At 38.9% G+C, this 23,320-nt stretch overlaps 2 protein-coding genes and 2 pseudogenes across 2 annotated transcripts in view; 1 reads left to right on the top strand and 3 right to left on the bottom strand.

The window, feature by feature from the left end:
• The first annotated feature begins 4,224 nt into the window (after positions 1 to 4,224).
• Positions 4,225 to 9,466, top strand: Il2 (interleukin 2). The gene is made up of 4 exons (NM_008366.3): positions 4,225 to 4,461; positions 4,561 to 4,620; positions 7,043 to 7,189; positions 8,962 to 9,466. The coding sequence occupies exons 1-4, from the start codon at positions 4,273 to 4,275 to the stop codon at positions 9,073 to 9,075; spliced, it is 510 nt and encodes a 169-aa protein (NP_032392.1). The 5' UTR covers positions 4,225 to 4,272; the 3' UTR covers positions 9,076 to 9,466.
• A 2,883-nt stretch (positions 9,467 to 12,349) lies between these two features.
• LOC115489738 lies at positions 12,350 to 18,198 on the bottom strand (annotated as a pseudogene).
• A 468-nt stretch (positions 18,199 to 18,666) lies between these two features.
• Positions 18,667 to 23,320, bottom strand: part of Adad1 (adenosine deaminase domain containing 1 (testis specific)) — a 47,857-nt gene continuing 43,203 nt past the window's right edge. The window contains exon 12 of the mRNA NM_009350.3: positions 18,667 to 18,825. Within this exon, the coding sequence (NP_033376.2) occupies positions 18,712 to 18,825 (114 nt within the window). The 3' untranslated portion in view covers positions 18,667 to 18,711. The remainder of the gene's footprint in view (positions 18,826 to 23,320) is intronic.
• Gm12583 (predicted gene 12583) lies at positions 20,853 to 22,095 on the bottom strand (annotated as a pseudogene).

Raw genomic sequence — 23,320 nt, 5'->3', positions numbered from 1 at the left:
CTTTCTTTCTCTCTCTTTCTTTCTCTCTTTCTTTTTGTTGTTGTTTCTTATTCTTTATTGCTTGTTTTTGTTTTTTGTTTGTTTGTTTGTTTTTTGACAGAGTTTCTTTGTGTAAGAGAACCCTGGCTGTCCTGGTACTCTTAGACCAGACTGGTCTCCAACTCACAAGGATCTGGCTGCCTCAGTCCTCTAAATGCTGGGATTCACCACCACACCCAGCTTTTATCTGTATTTCATAACACATAGAGAAAGTGGCTGGATATGTGAAAATGTTTCATTAACCATTTGTAGTGAAGTGAGATGAAAAGATGAGATATGCAGATGTGAAAGTGTTTTATAAATCTGCTGAGTTTTGCAAGTCTATCATCGCTGTCAGATGATTATACTCAGCCACAAGAAACAGTATGTGACCTAACATACAGGTCTCTATTGGGAATCCTCAGGGCTTGAAAGGACAGTCACACAGATACAGGTACAGAAAAGCTGGTGTGGGTGGGTTGTAGTTGCTCTGATGGGGGGGAAGTGCCTACTGTGCAAACCCCAAAACTGCATAATGGGGCAGGTTAGCTCTCTCAGACAGAGGTCTCTGTAGGAATGTCCTGAGGCATCAAGGAGGAGGCGGCGGCTGTGGTTGCTAGTTATCGTGCACACTGGTCTGTCATTTGAAAACCCTTGTACTTGGAGCAGAGGAAGGCTTTTGGCAATTCTTTGAGCCTGGCAGAGGGAAGGCTGAGGTACTGGAGTCCTTGATATAGCTCTGCACTAAACTTTCAGTCAGGACTGCATCTGCTTCCACACTAGGCTTTGTAGCCACTAATGGAATGGAGCTATTCCAGGGTCCAAGGACTCCCAAAGCTGCTCAGATGAGGCACTGTCCATGCAGGGAGCCTTGCCTGAATTCCCTAGCCACCGCTGGCAGGCTGGAGTGAGATGGAACAGCTGCAGAGTTGACTTCAGCCTGTCTTAAAGGGACTTCAGCTTCACTGTCCTTCACTTGATAAACAGATGGGACGAGAGAGAGGAGCAGGAAGAAATCTACAACCCCACCACAACTGAGAACAGAATCACAGAGTCACTCAACCTCCCCAAACATCAGGTTTCCCATCCATTAAATGTGATTCAGTGAGATGATGAATTCGAAAACTTTTAAACATTAAAAATACCAAAGAAATAAAAACTGTTTCCATGCTGAAGGTCATAAACTTTAAAACTTGCCTGGTGAGGACCAAGTCGGAGTCAGCTGTCACAAATTTCTGAGTGTTTGTGAGAAACTGAAATAATATACGATAAATAAAATTTAAAAGATGAAGTTGGAGCATCACCCCAAGGAAATTCGGATTTCATGGATGAACAAATGACATGCTCCACTTTCAAAGGACAAGTACAGGGTCTGAACTGAAAGCCAAACAACTAGTAACAAGAGATGAATTCACACTGGCCTCACACCAGACTAAACTGTAGCTTTAATCCCATGAAAGATCAGGCAAAAGAAACTCTTGTGGGAGGTGGAGTTCTCAGTAGTTTGCATGAGTGGACCATGTAAGCAACAGGTGACAGGTTCCCCGGGCAGCATCTCTAGGGTCTGGGCCTGCCTTCACTTCTAGGAGCAGCTGGAACAGCTAATACTGAGCAGTAGAGCTCTGTGGCTTATGACACATGTGGTAGTCAGGCAGCGACTGATTACATCACCTCTCCAGCCAGAAACCCCAGCTGCTGTGTCAAGGATGTTAAAAATGGAAAGTGCACCACAGCTGTTGGTAGCTTTCTCCCCAAGCATCTTAAGAAACTGGGAGGCCAACCTTTGTAATGCTGCCAATTATGCAATGCTCTGTAGGGGTGAACCTTGGCCCCAGGAACTCATTCTACAGGCTTTTAGAAACGCGGCCATGTAAATTTCTCTAATGGAAACAGCTGGAGAAATAGAGATGTTGAGCCCATGAGGACATCAAAGGCCCCACTGTGTGGAAAAGCCCCCACACAGGAAAATGTGTGGGCCTGACTCCTTCCATTCTGGAAGGGGAGGCCTGAGTTGCTTGGGCTGGGATGAGATGCTGAAGATCTGAGAAGAGAGACAAGAGCATTGAGGCTGAGAGTTATTAGGTAGATGCCCCTCACGATGGCATGCTTAATCTGAAGGCACAGAAGGTGATGATGACTAGGAGATTTGTCCCCATCCTGCTTTCCTTCAGACATGCCAACAGGGCCACTATGATACCAGAAGTTGTCAAGCTTACTGCAAGATACATGCAGAGTTTTTTGTTGTTTTCTAGAATACTGTCCAATGATTGGAGAACTATCCCAGAACCATTCTCTGTTCTTTGTGAGAGACTTTAGGCCAACATTCCTTACATTGCTTAGTCTTCCTGCTTTCACTATTCCCCAGCATCAAAATTACACTTAAAGTAACTATCTCAAAACTCTTTACATTGCCCAACATCCAACATTTCTAGGATGTTATCTGTCTCCATCCAAGGATCAGGTCAATAGGAAGACAGATGGTGTGAGAGTAGATTCTGGAGTCAGAACATTCTAGTTTCGAATCTTCACCCTACCCTTTACTGGCAATAAGGCTGAGTAACCTCAATGATTTATCTAATCTACCCACAGTGTGCATGTAGCAGTCAAAGACAACTTGTGGAGTCAGTGAGAACTGACTTCCACCTTTATGTAAGTTCAGGGATCAGAGAGCAAGGTTTGTATAGCAAGCCCCTTAGTCATCTCATCACCCTACATCCTCAGTTTTCAAATCTACAAAATGGGGTAGGTGTGTGGTGAGGCTTATGTTAATCTGTGTATTTGCACATATTTTCTCCCTTTCTATGTACCCCAGGATGTTTTAGATGGTAGATAAATGTCTGCATAAAGACTAGACCAGTACAAGTTATTAGAAATGGGGACACCACAGGCAAGCTCCCTAAGAAAGACCCCGTCTCTACCAGTTGATTTGGAACTATGTTCCTACTCCATCACGCAGCCAGTGTACTACACGGAGGATAAGGAATCCAATGTATCCTATTCAGGTGACCCACTGAGAACACGTGGGATAGTCCCTAGCTATTACTCTCAGAGTGCCCAGGTACTTTTAGGATAAACCCAAATCTACTGAATTAGGGGGAAGAAGGTTGGCAAGATGGCTCAGTGGTAAAGGCTAGGTAGAGGCTAGTAGCAGAGGTAGGCACACAGACTGGATGACTTTTGTGTTTAGATTTCTGAGTCACACAAGGTGACAGGAGAGAAGTTACTAGCAAGAGTTGGTCTCTGACCTCCACAGGTGTACTGTGGCACACACACACACACACACTCATAATACATGTGCACAAATGCATGTACACATACATACACACATGCATACATGCACACACACACACTCATATACACACGCACATAAACATGCTCACACACACATACATGTGCACGCACATGCACATACTCATACACACATGAACACATGTGTGTGTACACACGTGAAAATATTTTTTAAAAATGAAAGTGCAACTAGAGACATATAAAATAACACCAACATCCTTAGATGCAACCCTTCCTGAGAATTTGTTGGACATCATACTCTTTTTAAAAAGCATAATAAACATCAAGACACTTACACAAAATATGTTAAATTAAATTTAAAACAACAACGACAAAATAGTACCTCAAGCTCAACAAGCATTTTAGGTGTCCTTAGCTTACTATTTCTCTGGCTAACTGTATGAAGCCATCTATCACCCTGTGTGCAATTAGCTCATTGTGTAGATAAGAAGGTAAAACCATCTTGAAACAGGAAACCAATATCCTTCCTGTCTAATCAACAAATCTAAAAGATTTATTCTTTTCATCTATCTCCTCTTGCGTTTGTCCACCACAACAGGCTGCTTACAGGTTCAGGATGGTTTTGACAAAGAGAACATTTTCATGAGTTACTTTTGTGTCTCCACCCCAAAGAGGAAAATTTGTTTCATACAGAAGGCGTTCATTGTATGAATTAAAACTGCCACCTAAGTGTGGGCTAACCCGACCAAGAGGGATTTCACCTAAATCCATTCAGTCAGTGTATGGGGGTTTAAAGAAATTCCAGAGAGTCATCAGAAGAGGAAAAACAAAGGTAATGCTTTCTGCCACACAGGTAGACTCTTTGAAAATATGTGTAATATGTAAAACATCGTGACACCCCCATATTATTTTTCCAGCATTAACAGTATAAATTGCCTCCCATGCTGAAGAGCTGCCTATCACCCTTGCTAATCACTCCTCACAGTGACCTCAAGTCCTGCAGGCATGTACAGCATGCAGCTCGCATCCTGTGTCACATTGACACTTGTGCTCCTTGTCAACAGCGCACCCACTTCAAGCTCCACTTCAAGCTCTACAGCGGAAGCACAGCAGCAGCAGCAGCAGCAGCAGCAGCAGCAGCAGCACCTGGAGCAGCTGTTGATGGACCTACAGGAGCTCCTGAGCAGGATGGAGGTAAGTGCACAGCCATCCCATCTATAGGCAATACCTTTAGCTTTCTTGCCAAAGGCTGTGTTTAATAACCTTTAATAATAATGTGTTACGCTTTCTCAGAATTACAGGAACCTGAAACTCCCCAGGATGCTCACCTTCAAATTTTACTTGCCCAAGCAGGTGAGTGAGTTTCTGTGTTTAACTGGTGCTCTAATGAATTCAAAGTAACATACATGTGTATAACGTGTAAATAACATGTGACCAGATGAATAGTACCTCATCTGAAGAAAATAAGTTTCTCTGATATCTCTCTGTAAAAAAATCTTGACAATGGTACTTCTTTTAAATGGTTTTCTTTACATTTTTCCTGTGTATTTATGTGTTGGGAAAGGGAATGAGAAGAAAATGCAAGATGATTGCATTTTGATGCTGGGATAATTTAAAGACTGTTGATTTCTGTTTTATGCTTGTCCTACAGATATTTGAGAGAGGTGCATTATTTCAGCTTCTTAAATGTAAAAATTGACTTGAGAGGGTCTCATTTTACACACACTTTACTGTTTTAAGAATGATTCCTATGACTGCATTTTTGAGGAGCAGCATAACCAATGTTAAGATTCTAGGGCCAATGATCTGCAGTGGAGTCCAGCCCTGCTAGGGCCTAGCTCTCATGGCCTCAGGAAGTTGTCTATGCTCATTCACCCACTTACATAAATGATCATTGCTATGCTTATCACTTGTCAGGTTTCAGAACAGTGTCTGGCCAACAGCACATAAACACACTATTAGTGCTAGAGAAGAAGTCCGAGATGTATAAAACAATTTTGGATTTATACAGTCTCTTTTAACTAGTGGAACTAGAGAGCTGTAATATTACTACATGATACTATCTCTCAATATTGAAAGGTTTTTTGGTCTCCTTTGGAGGCAGAATGTTGTGTGATACAAAACAGCTTACACAAGCTCTTAGAACTCCAGCAAGGGTAGAAATTTGCTCTAGTCCCGAAAGTCAAAAGAGAATGGATAACTTTGGTCCTAGAAAGAGCTTGTCCCAAGTAAATCCAAGCCTAGAGCAAAATGGGATCTAAGGGGACAAAGAGGCAGCTGTTGACCCATTCCTATTGAGTCAGGGGAACTTTGCCTCTAGCTGTTCTACAGGAGATGAAAAAGAAAGGCCCCAGTTGCTCTTCCAGCTTAATTACAGTCACATAATGTTCAGCTCCCACAGTAACAAACTGGAGAGTTCTGTGAGGGAAGGAGCTCCACACTGAATACCCAAGACACACCATAACAAGTTGGAAGGTCAATAGCAGACCAATCAGGAACTACGTGTTATCTTGTCAAACCTCTTCCTCTAAGGATTGTTAGAGAAACAACAGAGATCATGTTAATTTAGAGAGTGGTGAAATTCCTAGAAATCTAAGTTTTAAAATAATTATTGAAAACAAGAGTAATGTGGTAAATTCTGCTGATGTTTTCATTTAACCTGCATTCGGTATGTAAGATTTTAAAAACAATAGAAGCATGTAATTCAAAGGCTGTGGTTAATGAAAGGAGCGACCGACCGACCGGGCCACCCTTGCTCCCCGTTCATGTGGTTGTGGGAAAGACACTGATTGTGAGACTTGGTAAAATGGAGATAACACAGTTCACTGTAGACTTAAAGCAGCTGACTTTATGGAAATCATAGTGTACTATAGAGCTAGACAATATCCTTTTTCCCTGTATATGTATGTAAGTATGCATGATGTATTTAAACATTATTTCATACATGGATCAGAAAAATTCTCCCAAGTGTTCTGCCAAAATGTTATGACTTTTTTCATTGGGACAAATAGATTTTACATTTTATGTATGTATGTATGTATGTATGTATGTATGTATGTATGTATGTATGTATGTATGTGTGGAGGTGCATGTGTATCACAGTGTAACTGTGGAGGTCAGAAGACGAAATATGAAAGTTGGGCCATTCTTTCCACAATGTGGGTGGGTCACTGCAATTGAACTCAAATCATCAAGTTTGGTGGCAGGTACCTTTACCTTAAAAGCCATCTTCCTAGCTTGACATATGGGTTTTTAAAAAACTCATCTTTAGTAATTGCAGAGAAGTATAAATTTAAAAAATATTACATGTGTCTTCCTGGCTATCTTGACACCCCTCAGTCAGGGCCATGATAACCTAATCTGTAAGATTTAGGCCTATGACAGTTGGCATCCAAGGATTCCTGTCCCTTACCCTTCTGTGATTCTCAACTCTGCGATTAGATATTAGAATGTGAACCTTGCAGATTTCTTTGTAGATTGGAACAATAGTCTGAACTTGTGCTATGCATTGGTAGAGAAACACAGACTTTTTACAAAGTCTAATGAAGCCAGAAGAGCTCACTAGAGTGGCCTAACAGTCAAGGTGACCCTTATGGTTGTGAGCTCTTGCTCTTCTAGATTTATGGCATCGATTACCTCAGTCCCCCTTTACAGAGGACAGGGAGTGGTAAAAGCTATGTGCTGCCTTCTCTTGATTAGAGAGACTGCAGACTAACTTTCTGGCTCTTCAGTATGTGGTGAGCTGAGCTGATGGTTAAGCTTATTACTCCTCTAGGCCACAGAATTGAAAGATCTTCAGTGCCTAGAAGATGAACTTGGACCTCTGCGGCATGTTCTGGATTTGACTCAAAGCAAAAGCTTTCAATTGGAAGATGCTGAGAATTTCATCAGCAATATCAGAGTAACTGTTGTAAAACTAAAGGTAAGGTGTTGCTTTATTTGCTAATCTGGAAATAAAATAGAGAAGAAATGCATTTTTAAGTGGCTTGCCATTTCTGGTCTTTGATGGGTTCTGTGCATTTAGTCAGCCAAAGTTTAAAGTCACTGTGCAAGTGAATCCTTCCACTGTAGGATGATGCTAGAATTTCCACCTACCATCACCTGCAAGGAAACTGGGAACATGAACACTCTGCTCCCTCCACACCAGCATAGAACTGGATGTGAGAGAAAGCACGGAGTAGAATTCCACAAGAAACAAGCAACTCTTGCTGGTGTTACATTCATCAGATCAGAAAAAATTATCTGAAAAGTTTTTCCAGAGAAGTTGTGCTGGTATTGGTAGAAAAACAGACATTTCTCTCCAAAAATGGCAGCCATTAAAATGGACAGAGCAGGACGGGGAGAGCCCACTGCAGAGCTTTGTTTTTAAATGCACAAGAATCATGGACTCTGGTGAGACAGTAGCAGCAAGCCTCCAAGAGGGTGTGGGCTAGTCCTTTCCAAACCAAAGTCACATTTCAGTGCACTGTTTCCATTTGAGGTTTTGTTTTGTTTGTTTTTGTTTTTTTTGTTTGTTTGTTTCTTGTTTGTTTGTTTGTTTGTTTTTTTGAGACAGGATTTCTCTGTGTAGCCCTGGCTGTCCTGGAACTCACTCTGTAGACCAGGCTGGCCTCGAACTCAGAAATCCGCCTGCCTCTGCCTCCCAAGTGCTGGGATTAAAGGCCTGCACCACCACTGCCCAGCTTCCATTTGAGGTTTTTAAAGCAGGCTGAAATACACATCATCTAGACGTTGAAAGGTGTGAGTACTTACGTATGCTAAGATGGATGCTCTAAAATCGAGTACTTACGTATGCAAAGATGGATGCTCTAAAATCTATGGCCAACATCAGAAAGTTCACCCCTAATGAATGGTACAAACTTTAGAGCTACATGAGAACTAGAAAAATGTTTCAAGGGCCACATATTTTTAAAAATGAAAAATTCAAGACATTAGAATATTGAAGTAGCTATGTAAAGAGGGTATATAAGACCACAGCAGCTTATTTGAAAAGGAGTATTTATTTAAAAGGAATAATCTGCCTCATTTGACTTACAAGGAATTAGTCAGATTTGGAAAAGCCATCCCATAAATTTGTCAAAATATTTCCTTCTCAGCTTGTCACCTAAAAACAGAATTAAAATATCTCCTTTAGCAAAGAGGGTTAGCTTTCAAAAAGCTAATCCACAGAACAAATTTATAATATTTATACATGTACAAACTTTGTGATTCATCTACACTGGTATCAGGGTAGGTATATCTATAACAAAATTCTCCAAATTTCCCCCAATAGATGCTTGTCCTAACCTACTCTGGGTTGTTCCCATTCTGACTTGGGGGGGAAAGAATTGAATAATAGACTCTTAAGATTTAGCAAAGAACATATAACAAGTATCATTTCTCCATTCCTGAAGCCTAAATTGATGCATAGCTGTGTACACTTACCAGAGAAAAAGTGGTCAAGCAACTGAATTCTACAGAAGTGTTCAGTGTTCCCATCAAATGCTCGTTGGTAATCAACTCTGGAGAGCTTTATTTTTTATGCTTTACCATTTGATATCATAATAAAACATAACCCAATAATTGTGATCATTTCAGAAATGTGAATGTTCAATATATTTAACCAGTGTTAAAATAAATGCCTAAAAGCTTCCGTGAAGAATAATTATATGCAAAGTAAGCTACCTTAGCCTACAATTTTATATTCTTTTTTAGGGCTCTGACAACACATTTGAGTGCCAATTCGATGATGAGTCAGCAACTGTGGTGGACTTTCTGAGGAGATGGATAGCCTTCTGTCAAAGCATCATCTCAACAAGCCCTCAATAACTATGTACCTCCTGCTTACAACACATAAGGCTCTCTATTTATTTAAATATTTAACTTTAATTTATTTTTGGATGTATTGTTTACTATCTTTTGTAACTACTAGTCTTCAGATGATAAATATGGATCTTTAAAGATTCTTTTTGTAAGCCCCAAGGGCTCAAAAATGTTTTAAACTATTTATCTGAAATTATTTATTATATTGAATTGTTAAATATCATGTGTAGGTAGACTCATTAATAAAAGTATTTAGATGATTCAAATATAAATAAGCTCAGATGTCTGTCATTTTTAGGACAGCACAAAGTAAGCGCTAAAATAACTTCTCAGTTATTCCTGTGAACTCTATGTTAATCAGTGTTTTCAAGAAATAAAGCTCTCCTCTAAAAAAAAATAAAGATGGCTTGTGGGAAAAGATCTCCTCTCCAGGGAGCTAACATCAGCTCAGAGTTTACTGAAGAATTCATCTTCACCTGATAAAGATGGTTGCTGGTTTGGAATCTACACCTGCACACTTTTACTTCTTCCGTCCTTCCTGTCTTTCAAAATAAAATCTTATTTTGGCAAAGGCAAAAAAAAAAAAATCACTTTCCCCTGGAGAAGTGTAACATAAGACAGGAATATCTCACATTTCTTACATTTTCCTTTTAAGTGCTGATTGAATTTTTAGTTCTGGTATAAGAAAAGCTTATCAGGAAATAATTTCATTTCTTTTAAGTTTAAACAGTATACTAAGCAAAAAAAAAAAAAAACCTTTGTCACAGTCTGCTTTGAGTTATAGCAAAACTCCTGAGTCTTGATACTCTTTACAAAGCAGTATTTCTCACAATTTTGGGTGTTCAAGAGCATGTGAGGATCTTATGGCAAGGTAGCTTCCCAATAGTCAACAGTGGGAGTGTGTGCAAAAGACGGTGTGTGTGTGTGTGTGTGTGTGTGTGAGAGAGAGAGAGAGAGAGAGAGAGAGAGAGAGAGAGAGAGAGAGAGAAAGAGAGAGAGAAAGAGATTTATAACCACCTAATCACCTATTCTTGCAGGAAGTTGTCCAGTCCCACACAATCTGACCCATACTCCTGAAACAATATTAATTCATTGAGTGGTAATCCCTGGGCCATAATACAATTATTATACACCAACTCTACCATTACCTACCACTTTCACACCATCACACTGGGAACCACTTTCTATCCCATGAGGTTTTGAGGAATAAATCATAGCACATCTCACAGAATAATGTGCCCTCTATAGTTTAGCACTGATGTCTGCATTTAAAAGCCTCACCTGGATAAATAAAAATCCTCTCCTTCTCTTTTGTTTTTAATTGGGTGCTGACAAAGTCGACTAAGATGCAGAAAAAGAGCTCCCTGCCTTTAGCTGTGTCTCTTGACCACAGAACTTGCCTTCTCTCAAGGTGGCTCTGTGGTTACATTTTCTTTGTGGATCTTACCTTTCCTTCCACATCTCCTTGTAAGGTGGTGGAACTCGTTTGGTGCCAGCTCTAGGGTACCTGTGCTATCCTTTACAGACTCCTTGTTGCTTGACCAAAACTTTATAAATGATCCCTTCTTCTTGGGGATGCCATCTGTTTTCTGCTAGGACTCAAATGTAGTCATTGTATCAGAAATACCACCAGAAAATATACCCCCATATAGGACTCTGGAATTGTACTGATTATATATTGAATGAAAACAGTAGTAGCTGTGCATGTCTTGGTATGTGGTATGTCTTGATTTCATGGTATGACAATACCATTCATATAACTATTTATATAATCTGATGTCTACTTAAAATTACTTTAAATAGAAGAATGAACACTTGAATGGGAAATAGCACATGCTACACAAGTCCTAACCCTGAGCAACAACTCCAACAGAACAGAACATAAACTATAGGTAGCCAGAGCAGACCTTAAAGCAAGAAGGACAGAGATTGGTCATGGTTTTATACTGATCACGTTCATTCCACAAAAACATACCGGTACTAAATGTGATCCAGAGCTTCCAAGTACACAGACAGAGGCTTGTGCACCTAGCCTTGATAGAGCATGGGACCAGAGTGGACTCTTATGGCTATCCATGAAAATGAGACTCTGAACTACAGGCAGGACATGTGACTAGAAACGGATACAGCTGAGCTTCCACAGAAAGCACTGTAGTTTTGATGACTTAAAGAAACAGAGGTTAGAGTTTCGGTTTACTAAAGTAGCCTTGTAAGAATGTAAGCCACAGTAATAGAAAGAAGGCAACTATAAGAATAGCTACAGGAGTATCAATAAAATCTAATTTTATTTTTTATTTTTTACTGTGCAACAAGCATTTTTAGGTACTAAAATCTACAACAAAGAATAACAGTCAGAGAAAGAATGTGCACTGGAACACCAGACCCTCAAAACCTAATAATTCTGCAAAACTGGAAGGTATCCAGGTTCAATAGATCAGAAACTCTAATAGATTGGACTACCCCAGGTTAGGTGCTACAAATCAAGAAGACTGTGTCTTAGAGGGAAGAACAGTCTAGCTTCACAAACCTAGAGTAGGAGCACTCTAAATCTGAGTATATAGACTGTGCTGGGTCTGCTCTAAGAGCTTTAAAGCAGCCGGCAAGACAGCTCAGCAGTGAAGGAAATAGCTACCAAGCCTGATGGTTTGGTGGTAGAAGAAGAAAACTGACTCCTGCAAGTTGTCCTATGATCTCCACAAGAGGACCATGTGTAGCAAGACAGTATGTCAATACATAGTTTAGCTTGCCTTTCATGTTCATCTTGTCTCTTGCTCTTTAGTGCTGGGTTACAAGTATGTTACCACCTTGCTGGATTTAGCACCATTTTTGCACAATGGCATAACATGGGTTTAAACAAGTATGGTGACTAAGGAGAGAGACAGGGGAGGATTGAAAGGAATATGCTAAATTTGTACTCACAGATGTGTAAAGGAAAGGTCTGTCATGAAAGAATCTTGGATTAATGGGTGAGCTGAATAGGATTATTAGTAATATGGTTAATATATATGGGGTCATTTGTATTTTTATTTGTCAGTATCTCAGAGAATGTATTTTAAAATAATACTATTTACAGCAGAACCCCAAACACCAGGTATTTGGGAATAATTGTAATAAATATATGCCTGTTAAAATAAGAAAATACATAGACTTTAAGAGCTAAGTAGATGGTTCTAAAGATTTAGTTGCAAAATTTGATATCTTAAGATGTTAATACTCCCTAAGATTAATACAATCACACTGAATTTTCAGTCGATTTTCTTTGGAAGTATATGACAAAGGCTCAGGCATTGGTATTAGATATGATAGTGGCCTCAATAACTAGGCTTTTTGGGTAAAATCCTGTAAGGAAGGTATGCTGGTTAAAGCAAGCCTACTGATAATTAGACAAGATGATGTAAAAGTAAGGGCTTTTAGTAGATTACCCTTTTTTTTCCAGATGTCTCGTTCATCATTAAAGCTGTGATTCCTGAGCACATAAAAATGTATAGCTTTGAAGAATGTGTGTGTGTGTATGTGTGTGTGTGTGTGTGTGTGTGTGTGTGTGTGTGTGTGTGTACAGATGTGAAGGAAAGCTAGAGAGGGTTGATTTACACCTACAGTTACTATTATAAGGCCTAATTGGCTGGATGTGCAAAATGTTAAAAATTTTCAAAATATCATTTTAGTAATTGCATAGATGGCTGTGAACAGTGTGGTTAATGAGCCAAGACATAAATACTATAATAGTACTATTATTTCATGAAGATTAAAATCAGATTATTAAGAAGATTGCTTCAACTACTACAGAACTTGAATGAGAGGAGGGCTGAGATGGGGTAGTGGGTCTCTGTGGTTAATGGGAGTCAGAGGTGGAGGGTAAATTGTGCTGATTTTCCTAGGGCTGCAATTAGAAGGTCTAGGAGAGGAATTAAGTTGATGTTGTGAGGAAAAAAATATTTGTTGAAGTTCTCAGGAGTTGATGTTTACAAAGGATCATGTCTAAAATGAATCCAATGTCTCCAATGTGATTATACAATATTGCTTGGAGGGCTGCACTATTTGCTGATAAAAAAATGATATACCTATGCCTTCCCAGCTAATAAAGTTGGTTGAAGCAAAGATAATGAATGTGATTAAAAATAAAGGAGGTATTTGATAAAATAGTCTAGGAGAAGTAGGAGTGTACAGATCGTGAAGAAAACTCTATGGTTGATAAAGCCATGAGTAGAGAGAGTAAGCAGAAACAGTCAAATTTTAAACTGCTGGTTTGGGAGAATTAACAAAATATTTCAGTGTCCTTAGTAATTAAGTGTGTCAGAACAGTAGAATGATATTAGGGTTAATAGGCTAAGAAGAAAAGCATATTTGATAAATGAATTTACACATAAGGGAAACTGATTTAATGCCAGTTATACAAATAAAAATCAGAGTGCTGGCCAGGCAGTGGTGGCACACGCCTTTAATCCCAGCACTTGGGAGGCAGAGGCAGGCAGATTTCTGAGTTCGAGGCCAGCCTGGTCTACAGAGTGAGTTCCAGGACATCCAGGGCTACACAAAGAAACCCTGCCTCAAACAAAACAAAACAAAACAAAACAAAACAAAACAAAACAACAAAACAAAACAACAACAACAACAACAATAACAACAACAACAACAATCAGAGTCCTGGTGTGAACACCACTTCCCTTCCAGGTCTACCAGGAGATCTACTGCAGCCAGTGCCACAGAGCTCCCAGGAGATCCGCTTCAACTAAGGGACACAGGAGGCAAGCTCCAGACAGGGACACCTAGGCCAGTTAACCCCATAGATAACCAGATACAGAGAATCAACAAAAACAAAAGCTGGTTCTTTGATAAAAATCAACAAGATAGATAAACCCTTAGCCAAACTAACTAAAGGACACAGAGACAGTATCCAAATTAACAAAATCAGAAAAGAAATGGAAGACAGAAAAACAGAAACTTGAAGACATTAAAAAAAAAATTCAATCTTACCTCAACAGCCCTTACTCAACAAATCTGGAAAATCTAGATGAAATATATGATGTTTTAGACAGATGACATGTACCTAAGTTAAATCAAGAGCAGGTAAACTAGCTAAACAGTCCCATATCCCCTAAGGAATTAGAAGTCATTAAATACCTCCCAACCAAAACCAGCCCAGGACCAAATAGCTTTAGTGCAGACAAAATACAACACCCCTTCATGTTAAAAGTATTGGAGAGATGAGGAATTCAAGGCCCTTTTACCTAAATATAATAAAAGCAATATATAGCAAACAGCCAATATCAAATTAAATGGATATTTGAAGCAATCTCACTAAAATCAGGAACAAGACAATGCTGCTGTACTGGCTAGTTTTGTGTCAACTTGACACAGCTGGAGTTATCACAGAGAAAGGAGCTTCAGTTGGGGGAATGCCTCCACAAGATCCAGCAGTAAGGCATTTTCTCAATTAGTGATCAAGGGGGGAGGTCCCCTTGTGGGTAGTGCCATCTCTGGGCTGGTAGTCTTTGGTTCTATAAGGGAGCAGGCTGAGCAAGCCAGGGAAAGCAAGCCAGTAAAGAACATCCTTCCATGGCCTCTGCATTAGCTCCTGCTTCCTGACCTGCTTTAGTTCCAGTCCTGATTTCCTTGGTGATGAACAGCAGTATGGGAGTGTAAGCTGAATAAACCCTTTCCTCCCCAACTTGCTTCTTGGTCATGATGTTTGTGCAGGATTAGAAACCCTGACTAAGACAGCTGCCCACTTAATATCTGTTCAACATAATACCTGAAGTTCTAGATAGAGCAATTAGACAACAAAAGGAGGTCAAAGAGATACAACCTGGAACGGAAGAAGTCAAAGTATCACTATTTGCTGATGATATGATAGAATACATAAGCAACCCCCCCCAAAAAAAAATCTACCAAAGAACTTCTATAGCTGGAAAACAACTTCAGCAAAGTGTCTGGACATAAAATTAACTCAAGTAAATCAGTAGCCTTTCTTTATACAAATTATAAATGGGCTGAGAAAGAAATTAGGGAAACAACACCCCTCATAATAGCCACAAATAGTATAAAATATCTTGGTGACACTCTTACCAAGCAAGTGAAAGATCTGTAAGACAAGAACTTCAAATCCCTGAAAAAAGAAATTGAAGAAGACCTGAGAAGATGGAAAGATTTCCCATGCTCATGGATTGGTAGGATTAACATAGTAAAAATGGCCATCTTGCTGAAAGCAATCTACAGATTTAATGAAATCCTCATCAAGATTCCAACACAGTTCTTCACAGACATTCAAAGAGCAATTCTCCACTTCATGTGGAAAAACAAAAACAAAAAAACCCAGGATAGTGAAAACAATTCTTAACAATAAAAGAACTTCTGGGGGAATCATTACCTCTGACCTCAAGCTGAACTACAGAGCAATAAGGATAAAAACCCAGCATGGTATTGATACAGAGACAGACAGGTCAATCAATGAAATAGAATGAAAGACCCAGAAATAAATCTACACTCTTATGGACACTTGATCTTTGACAAAGAAGCCAAAAACAAGAATGAAAAAAAGAAAGCATCTTCAGTAAATAGTGGCCTTATCTGTGATAGCCAAACCTGAAAACAACACAGATGTTCCACAATGGAAGAATGGATACAGAAATTGTGGTACATTTACACAATCGAATACTATTCAGCTGTTAAAGATGAGGACATCATGAATTTTGCAGGCAAATGGATGGAAGTAGAAAATACCATCCTATGTGAGGTAACCCTGACTCCAAAGGACATATATGGTATGTACTCACTAATAAGAGGATATTATCCAAAAGGTACAGAATACCTAGGATACAACCCACAGAATCTAAGAACTTTAACAAGCAGAGAGGCCAATTGAAAATGCTTAAATCCCACTTATTAGGCAGAAGAAAATAATCATTAATCATGGGAGGCAGATGGAGGGAGGGATTTGTGTGGGAGAGGAGACGGGAAAGGGAAAAGGGGAACATGCTCCAGTATGGGGTGGGGAGACAGGAGATAAGCTCTGAGGGCCAGCAGAATGAATGGAAATATACAACCTCGGGGGTGGGAGGTCGGGGGACCCTCTAAAAAGTACCAGGGACCTGGAAGGTAGAGACTCTCAGGACTCATCAGGAGGGACCTTAGATGAAATGCCCAACAGTGGGGAGACGGAACTCATAGAGTCCATCTCCAGTAGAAAGACAGAGCATCTCTGACTCAGAATTGTTCCTGTCTAAGAGAACTACAGGGACAAAAATGGAGAACAGACTGAGGGAAAGGTAGTCCAGTGACCAGACCAAATTGGGATCCAGCTCAAGGGGAGGCTCCATGGCCTGATACTATTACTGATGCTATGGTGTGCTTACAGACAAGACCCTAGCATGGCAGTCCTCTGAGTAGCCCAACAAGCTGCTGACAAACTCAGACACTTAGACCCAAACATTGGACTGAAGTTGGAAACCCCTGTAGTTGAATTAGGGAAAGGGTAGGAGAAGCTGAGAAGGAGGGTGACCCCATAGGAAAACCTGTAGCCTCAACTACCCTGGTCCCCTGAGATTTCTCAAACACTGAGCCACCAACCAGAGAACATACACTAGCTGGTTCAAGGCCCCTCACACATATACAGCAGAGGACTGCCTGGTCTGGCCTCAGTGGGAGAATATGCACCTAACTCTTGAGGGACTTGAGGTCCCAGAGAGTGAGGAGGCCTAGTGGGGGTGGGTGGGGCATCCTCTTGGAGACAGGGAGAGGAGGAATTGGATTAGGAACTGTGGGAGGGCAGGCTGGGATGGGGCAATGAATGGACTGTAAAAAAATTTAAAATAAAATATAAATAACTTGAACTAGAAGATGAAATTCCTTACAGTAGTCACAGTCAATGGGTCTGTTTCCTCCCCATTCTGTTGGCTCACTGCCTTATACCCATTGACCTCTCCTAAGTCCTTATAAAGTCTCACCTGGGACCTTAACTATACCTAGACTTTGTTTTCCAAACCAAACTTCTATGAGTAGAAACAGTGTCTAGACACATTCATTGACAAGGCTCTGGATTAAAAAGTTCTCCTGAGGGCTGATGAAATGGCACCGCAGTTAAAAGTATATACTGGTCTTGCAGAAGACAGGAATTTGATTCCCAGAACCCACATTAGGTAGCTAGCTCACAATCACTTGTAACTCCAGATCCAGGAGATCTGACGTCCTCTTCTCGACTCTATGGGTACCTGCACTTTATGTGCACATGTTCCCTGCCCCCACCAAATAACTGAAAATAAAATGAATACTGCTATAAAGCAACTAGGTTCTATTTGACTTATTTTCCCTTCAGAACTGCAAACTTGAGAAGAGAGCTCATAACTACTGATTCTTATCGCAGGACAGCTCCTGGGTCCTCAACTAAGGAGATTTCAGAGACTACACATCTGCTTTCCCAGATGTTACAAATGTGAGTGGCCAAGAGAAGGTGAAGCATTTTGAGTTTTCAAAGGCAATTTTACTATTAAGTAGCAAAATAAAAGAAATAGGTTGAAATTTTCCTTAATAGAAACAGTTTATAAGAAAAAGATTTTAAAAATACAAGAAAATGTTAACTAGAGAAATAAGCAAAAATAGTTAAGTATAATAAAAACCAACTGAGATGTAATTTGCTAATATATTTACATTGATCCATAAGACAATGTTCATATTTTAATCATTTTTAACATGTAAAAATGCAAATTCCCATTCAGTCTAGTAAGTAGAGTCTAGAACACTGAGAGATATGTGTCTTTACAGAATAGTTCCAGCTCACATTTAAAGTTGAGACAACAGCCTGTGTAGGGTGAGGAGGACTCATAAATTTAGTAGAGATTTAAGTAAGATAAGAGGAACAAACTTAAGAACGAAGGATGCTTGATAAAGCTGGTCGAAGAATAAAAAAGTAAAAATACTACTTGATTAAGCTGTCTTTTTCATCTATTACTATCTTAACAAAGACTTATGATGCTCAATAATGTCTTATTTCCCTACAAATTAAAATCTCTACTAATCTAATTATAAAGAAGTAAATTACATGTATTATAAATCCTATAGGCCACTTAAAATGGGAACTCTTTTTAAAGAATATTATTAATCATAATCATTTACCAGATTCTTTCCTAATGTCATTAGGGTTTTTAGGTGTTTGTATGCTTTTACTCATGAAATCCTGAGCCATGAGTGACATTCTCATTATTGGTTTTGTATCACCAAGCAGGGTGAGTGGCACGGATTACACACTCAAATGCCTGCTAAATCCGCTAAGTTAGTATTATTTTTATTCTTGCCTTTCACTTTTAACTATAAAAACCTGCATTTGGATATCAGATACAATGTTTTTTTTTAAACCCATTAAAAGGTCAATGGCTCCTTAAAATTACATAAGGGTTGTAATAGCTTTATGTCTACAAAAATAATGGAAAATGTCTACATGTTTAATTAGGTAATTCTTTTTATAAAAGGTAAAGGAGTGTAATGTCTCAATGGACGGTGTCATTAATATTTATACATTGTTAGCAATACCTGGGCATTTCCACTGCAAAACTTCCACTGTGAGGGCTAAAGTCTCTATATTTTAAAACATTTTTACCAGTCAAATACACCAAAAATAAAGGATTTTTAATATGCAATGTGTTGTCTACTTCACATACTAAATTGCTCTATACAGGGAGATTTCACAATCCAGGAGCCATAGCCATGCTGCTGCAAGTAGGCCTTCAGTAACGCCTTTGCTTCTTGATAGGGTCCAGACATACACTAGAGAGAGAGAGAGAGAGAGAGAGAGAGAGAGAGAGAGAGAGAGAGAGAGAGAGAAAGCTGATTGCATCAAATTGGCCTGCGAAGTAAATAACCCCATATTGTTGAACTTGAAATTAAAAAAAAAATCTAATGAAAAAAACCTCGAACTCCTATGCTAATTTAAAACAATTCTTTCCAAATATGCCTAAACAGGCAATTTTGCTTGTTATTTAATTAAGATTAAATAAATTCATTACAGAAAAACATAAACATACAAAAGTATCATCTATAACAAACTATAGATAACTGCTATTGCTATTTCCATGTTATCATTTTTTACTAATGAACATATATACCTTCACAAAGCTACCGTTACTAAAGTATGGTTAACTATGAAACTTACCCAGTGTGATCTCTGTTAAAGTTATTGGAATGTGCAAATGTTCCCAAGTCCAGGGGTAATCTAACTTCACTACCTCTATATCTTCCATTCTGTCTCCTGCAGGCCTATAGTTCATTTCTACCTCTACCTTTGGCCCTAGCCACAGGCAACTACACATTTTTTGTCTCTAAATTTAGGTTCCTAGAAGTTTCATATAAGAGATTAATGAGTAAGCACTATGTTATGTCAAGCTAGCATAATATTTTCCAATTCATGCTATTTCATGTGTCAGGCTTGTTTTTTCATTGTCAATTAACACACTGTATGAATCTATCACATCTGTCCATTCACCACCTTATGAACTTGCATTTTTCCAGTTTTTACTATTAGGGAAATGCTATTCTAAACATTAATGTAAATCTTGTTTCTACAAAATGCCAGTGGTATTATTGCTGAGTTACATGGCAAATATATTTACTTTTGTAGGGCAAGGAGCAGGGGAAAGCCTAATTTTTCCAAAAGTGGCTGTACCATTTTCGGTCTCACTATAATGCATTTAGGCATCATCCATGCAAACCATCAATATCATCTGGTGTGGTCCATCTTCTGGACTACAGTTGTTCCTGAGGTTTAGGGAAAGAGCCCAACTCCATCCAAGTGTGAAGTAAAGCAGCAAGTGCAGATGAGGAAGCTGAAGCAAATCGCCTAGCTCTGGCTCAGAGAACTGCCAACGTGACTGCATTCCACACTGCTCAGTGTAGAGTAACCAGCTCTACCCTGAAGAAGTTACTAGTTATGACTTAAAGATAAGTCCATGTCTGCCTTAAAGTTTTAAAGAATACCTGGATTGCTTTATTATGGGATAATGCAGATACTGGCTATCAACCAAAGTCAATATTCATTTACTACCCAGAAATCCTTATAGCCATCAAAAGAATCATACTGAGTTATTTTTCTAGTGATTTATGACTGAAACAATTAAGTCTGGATGAGAGCACATCTGTTTACAGTGTGGTCTACTGATAAGGTGTGTAGTTTTATTTTTAGACAAGGACTTTGTGTGTAGCTTAGTCTCTTCTCATGTGCTTAAAATGGTATCTATTCCTGGTAGAGGCCATGAATACTGTTGAAATGGCAACAGAGAATTTAGATTATAATTTAAATTTACTTGATGAACAGTGGCAAGGTTTGAAAGAAGTTCTACTTGGTTTAGAATGCTAAAAAAATGCTAGCTACATGGAAATCTTTTATGAGAAAAGGATTTATGAAAAGAAAAAGGGTTAATCACTGCTGTCTTGAGAAGTGTAGCCACTCCAGCTCATTAAAAGTGGAGGAAGGATGGTTGTTGATAGTTAGGCTAGCCTGGGCTATATACTGAAGCCCACGTTTCTAAAGAGCAGCCATCTATATGAAAGCAAGGCCCTCCACTGGCAAAACAACTCACTGTTTTTAAACCAATTTTAGATTTCATTTTTTATTACTTTTTGCTTCAAATTTTATTGATTTCCACTCTGACACATATCATCTATTCCGTTTTGTTTATGTTTATGCTCCAACTTTTAACCAGTTTCTTGAGTTGGAAGTTAAATAATTTTAGGATTCTTTTGTAATATAAGCATTTAAAGCTATACAATTCCATACTTCTTTTTTTAAATTAAAACACTGAGTTTATTTCACATGTATATTTTTATCTCCCTACCATTTCCACATCTGACCACCACTATGACTATGTGCTATCCTAACATTCCATACATACTTAAAACCAAGTGAACGGTGGAGTTCCATCCTTGAAAACTAAACAGGAACTTTAGACAACACATTCTTGGCAACTGAACCTGGACAGCATTTACCAAACACAGTAGGGAGAGTTCTCACTTCAAATTATAAAAAGGACAGCCAGATATCAACTATTACAGAAATGAAGTAAGACAGAATATTTCAAACTGTTTAAACTCTTTTCTTAAAGAGATTTCCTCCACTGCCAGAGATTTGTCAGCCATCTGAAAACAATTCTTCAGATAATTAATGAACTTGGCTTCCACTTTGGGAAGAGAACCACCCTTTTCTATACTTGCTTGCATTTTTGCCTTAATATCTTCTATAGAACTAGGTCCTTTTGGTGTTTTAAGAGTTTTTTCTTCCTGTTTTTTGAAGGACTCTTGACCCTTTGATATTGATATTAACGGTTTTAAGTCTTTTCCATTTTGGTTTGATTTTCATGCATTTTTTGGCTGGGGTATCTCATGCAGATTTCCTCACTAGGATCTTTTCTTCAGTTTCCTCTTCATCAAAATCATCATCATCTTCTTCATCATCCTCTTCGTCCTCATCATCGTCCTCATCATCTTCATTAAGTTTTACTTTTTTCTGTGGAACCTTGTTACAACCTCCAGGAGCAGATCGCTTTCCAGACATGCCTAAGAGTTTTACGTCCTCCTCATCTTCATCTTCAGACTCTGCATCTTTCTCTAAAGCTACTAGATGCTGTCCACTAATGTGCACAGGCCCTGAACCACACTTCAACCGTAAGACCACAGATGGTGTAATTTCGAAGCCCCCAAGGGAAACTGTTGGTTGTACAAAGTTTCCAGTGTTACTTTAATTGGACTGCCTTCATAGTTCATTGCTTCTGCCTCTATGATGTGTAATTAATCTTTTGCCCCTGCTCCTAAACTGACCGTTCTTAATGATAACTGGTGCTCATTTGAATCACTATCCACTTTAAAGTGGTAGTCTTTGTCAGCCTTTAGTTTACAGTCAAAAAGGTAGTTCTGAGGCCTAAGAGGACTCATGTCCATGTTCATTGAGTCTTCCATGAGGTGGAGGTGCACACTTTGGTGTGGGGGAAGCCAGACAGAAAACCACTGCCTACTGTTCCACAGAAAAGAAACACAGGATGGAATCACAAACTCCATACTTCTTTAAACACCCATTAATTTCAATATACTGTGTTTTTTAACTCACTCTACGATATTTCTTCAATTTTCTAGAAGTTAGTTCCTATGAACCACTGGTAATTCAGAAGTAAAAAAAATTCCAAGTGTATGACAATTTCCCACATTTCATTCTCCTGTTAATTGATATTTTAATGCACAGTGGCTAGAACACATCTTTCTGATGTTTATGTTGTTACTTTACAGTTCTGCTTTCATTGAGATGTGTCTTCATCAGTGTTGAGCTGCTATGCTCTCGTCCTCATTTTTCCCTTTTATTTTACAGTAGGCCTAGGATCCCAGTGGTTACTTTGGACCTGTATGACTTAAGAGACAAATGATATTAACAGCAGACACTGTACTCAAACAGGAGACCCATAGGGCTTCTATCTTCGTCTGGCAAACCTATGTGGAAGTGTATTAGTATTGCACCTATATTTTAAGTATCTTTTGGCTTTCATTCATTGCCTGTTTTTCTTGAGCTCATCTTGTACATGACTCTAGTTTTCCCATCAGCCAGAGAACAAAGAGAATTTCATATTGATTTCAGTCTTTTCATTTCCGCATATCATCTTGGTAAACAGATTTACCACTTGCTTCCAACAAGGACTCCAACTTGAGCCAGTGGATTTACCAGCTTTTCCTATTCATTTCCTACCAAGTTTGGCACCTTAAGCTGGGAAAAAAATCCTACAAATTTGTTGTCCTCTGTCCCATATCAAGCCTATTGCTTCTGGTAGTAAATCTACGACTTTGGTGGTCTGAATTCTGGTAACTATTCTATACCTACGATTCAAACCATTCACACTAGAGAGATGAAGAAGAGAGAATGGGAGCAGCTCCAGGCAAGAACATAAACTTATTATTCTTATTTAAAGTCCTAGCACTTTTTCAAGAAAATATAATTTTGATATTTGAAATTTCCTACCTTTAATTCATTTCCAGAGTTATGAAAGGGTGCTTTTGACGATTTTGTTTATTTTTCATACTGTTTTTACAAAAACATCTATAGCCTCTTTACATCACTGAAAACAGCAATGATGGAGAGAAGCTTATACTTGGTTGTATGTGGGTTATGTGTACAAAGGCTTGTAGCTCCTATAACTGTATGTGGGAATATATACACAGGCTTGTAGTTGATATAGCTATCTGTGGTATGCGTACATAGGATTGTGATTGATATAAGTGTATGTAGGAG

Source organism: Mus musculus, chromosome 3 (genome assembly GCF_000001635.26).
Source record: "Mus musculus strain C57BL/6J chromosome 3, GRCm38.p6 C57BL/6J".
In the NCBI taxonomy this organism is placed as follows: Eukaryota; Metazoa; Chordata; class Mammalia; order Rodentia; family Muridae; genus Mus; species Mus musculus.
The sequence above is the reverse complement of the archived record's forward strand: the minus strand, read 5'-3'. Positions and strand labels throughout refer to the sequence as shown.

Bases quoted from the DNA above. Each gene is read 5' to 3' on its own strand.
- Il2 (NM_008366.3), top strand. From the start codon at position 4,273: ATGTACAGCATGCAGCTCGCATCCTGTGTCACATTGACACTTGTGCTC. The intron at 4,462-4,560 runs GTAAGTGCACAG...ACGCTTTCTCAG, and splicing joins AGCTCCTGAGCAGGATGGAG to AATTACAGGAACCTGAAACT. The intron at 4,621-7,042 runs GTGAGTGAGTTT...TTACTCCTCTAG, and splicing joins AATTTTACTTGCCCAAGCAG to GCCACAGAATTGAAAGATCT.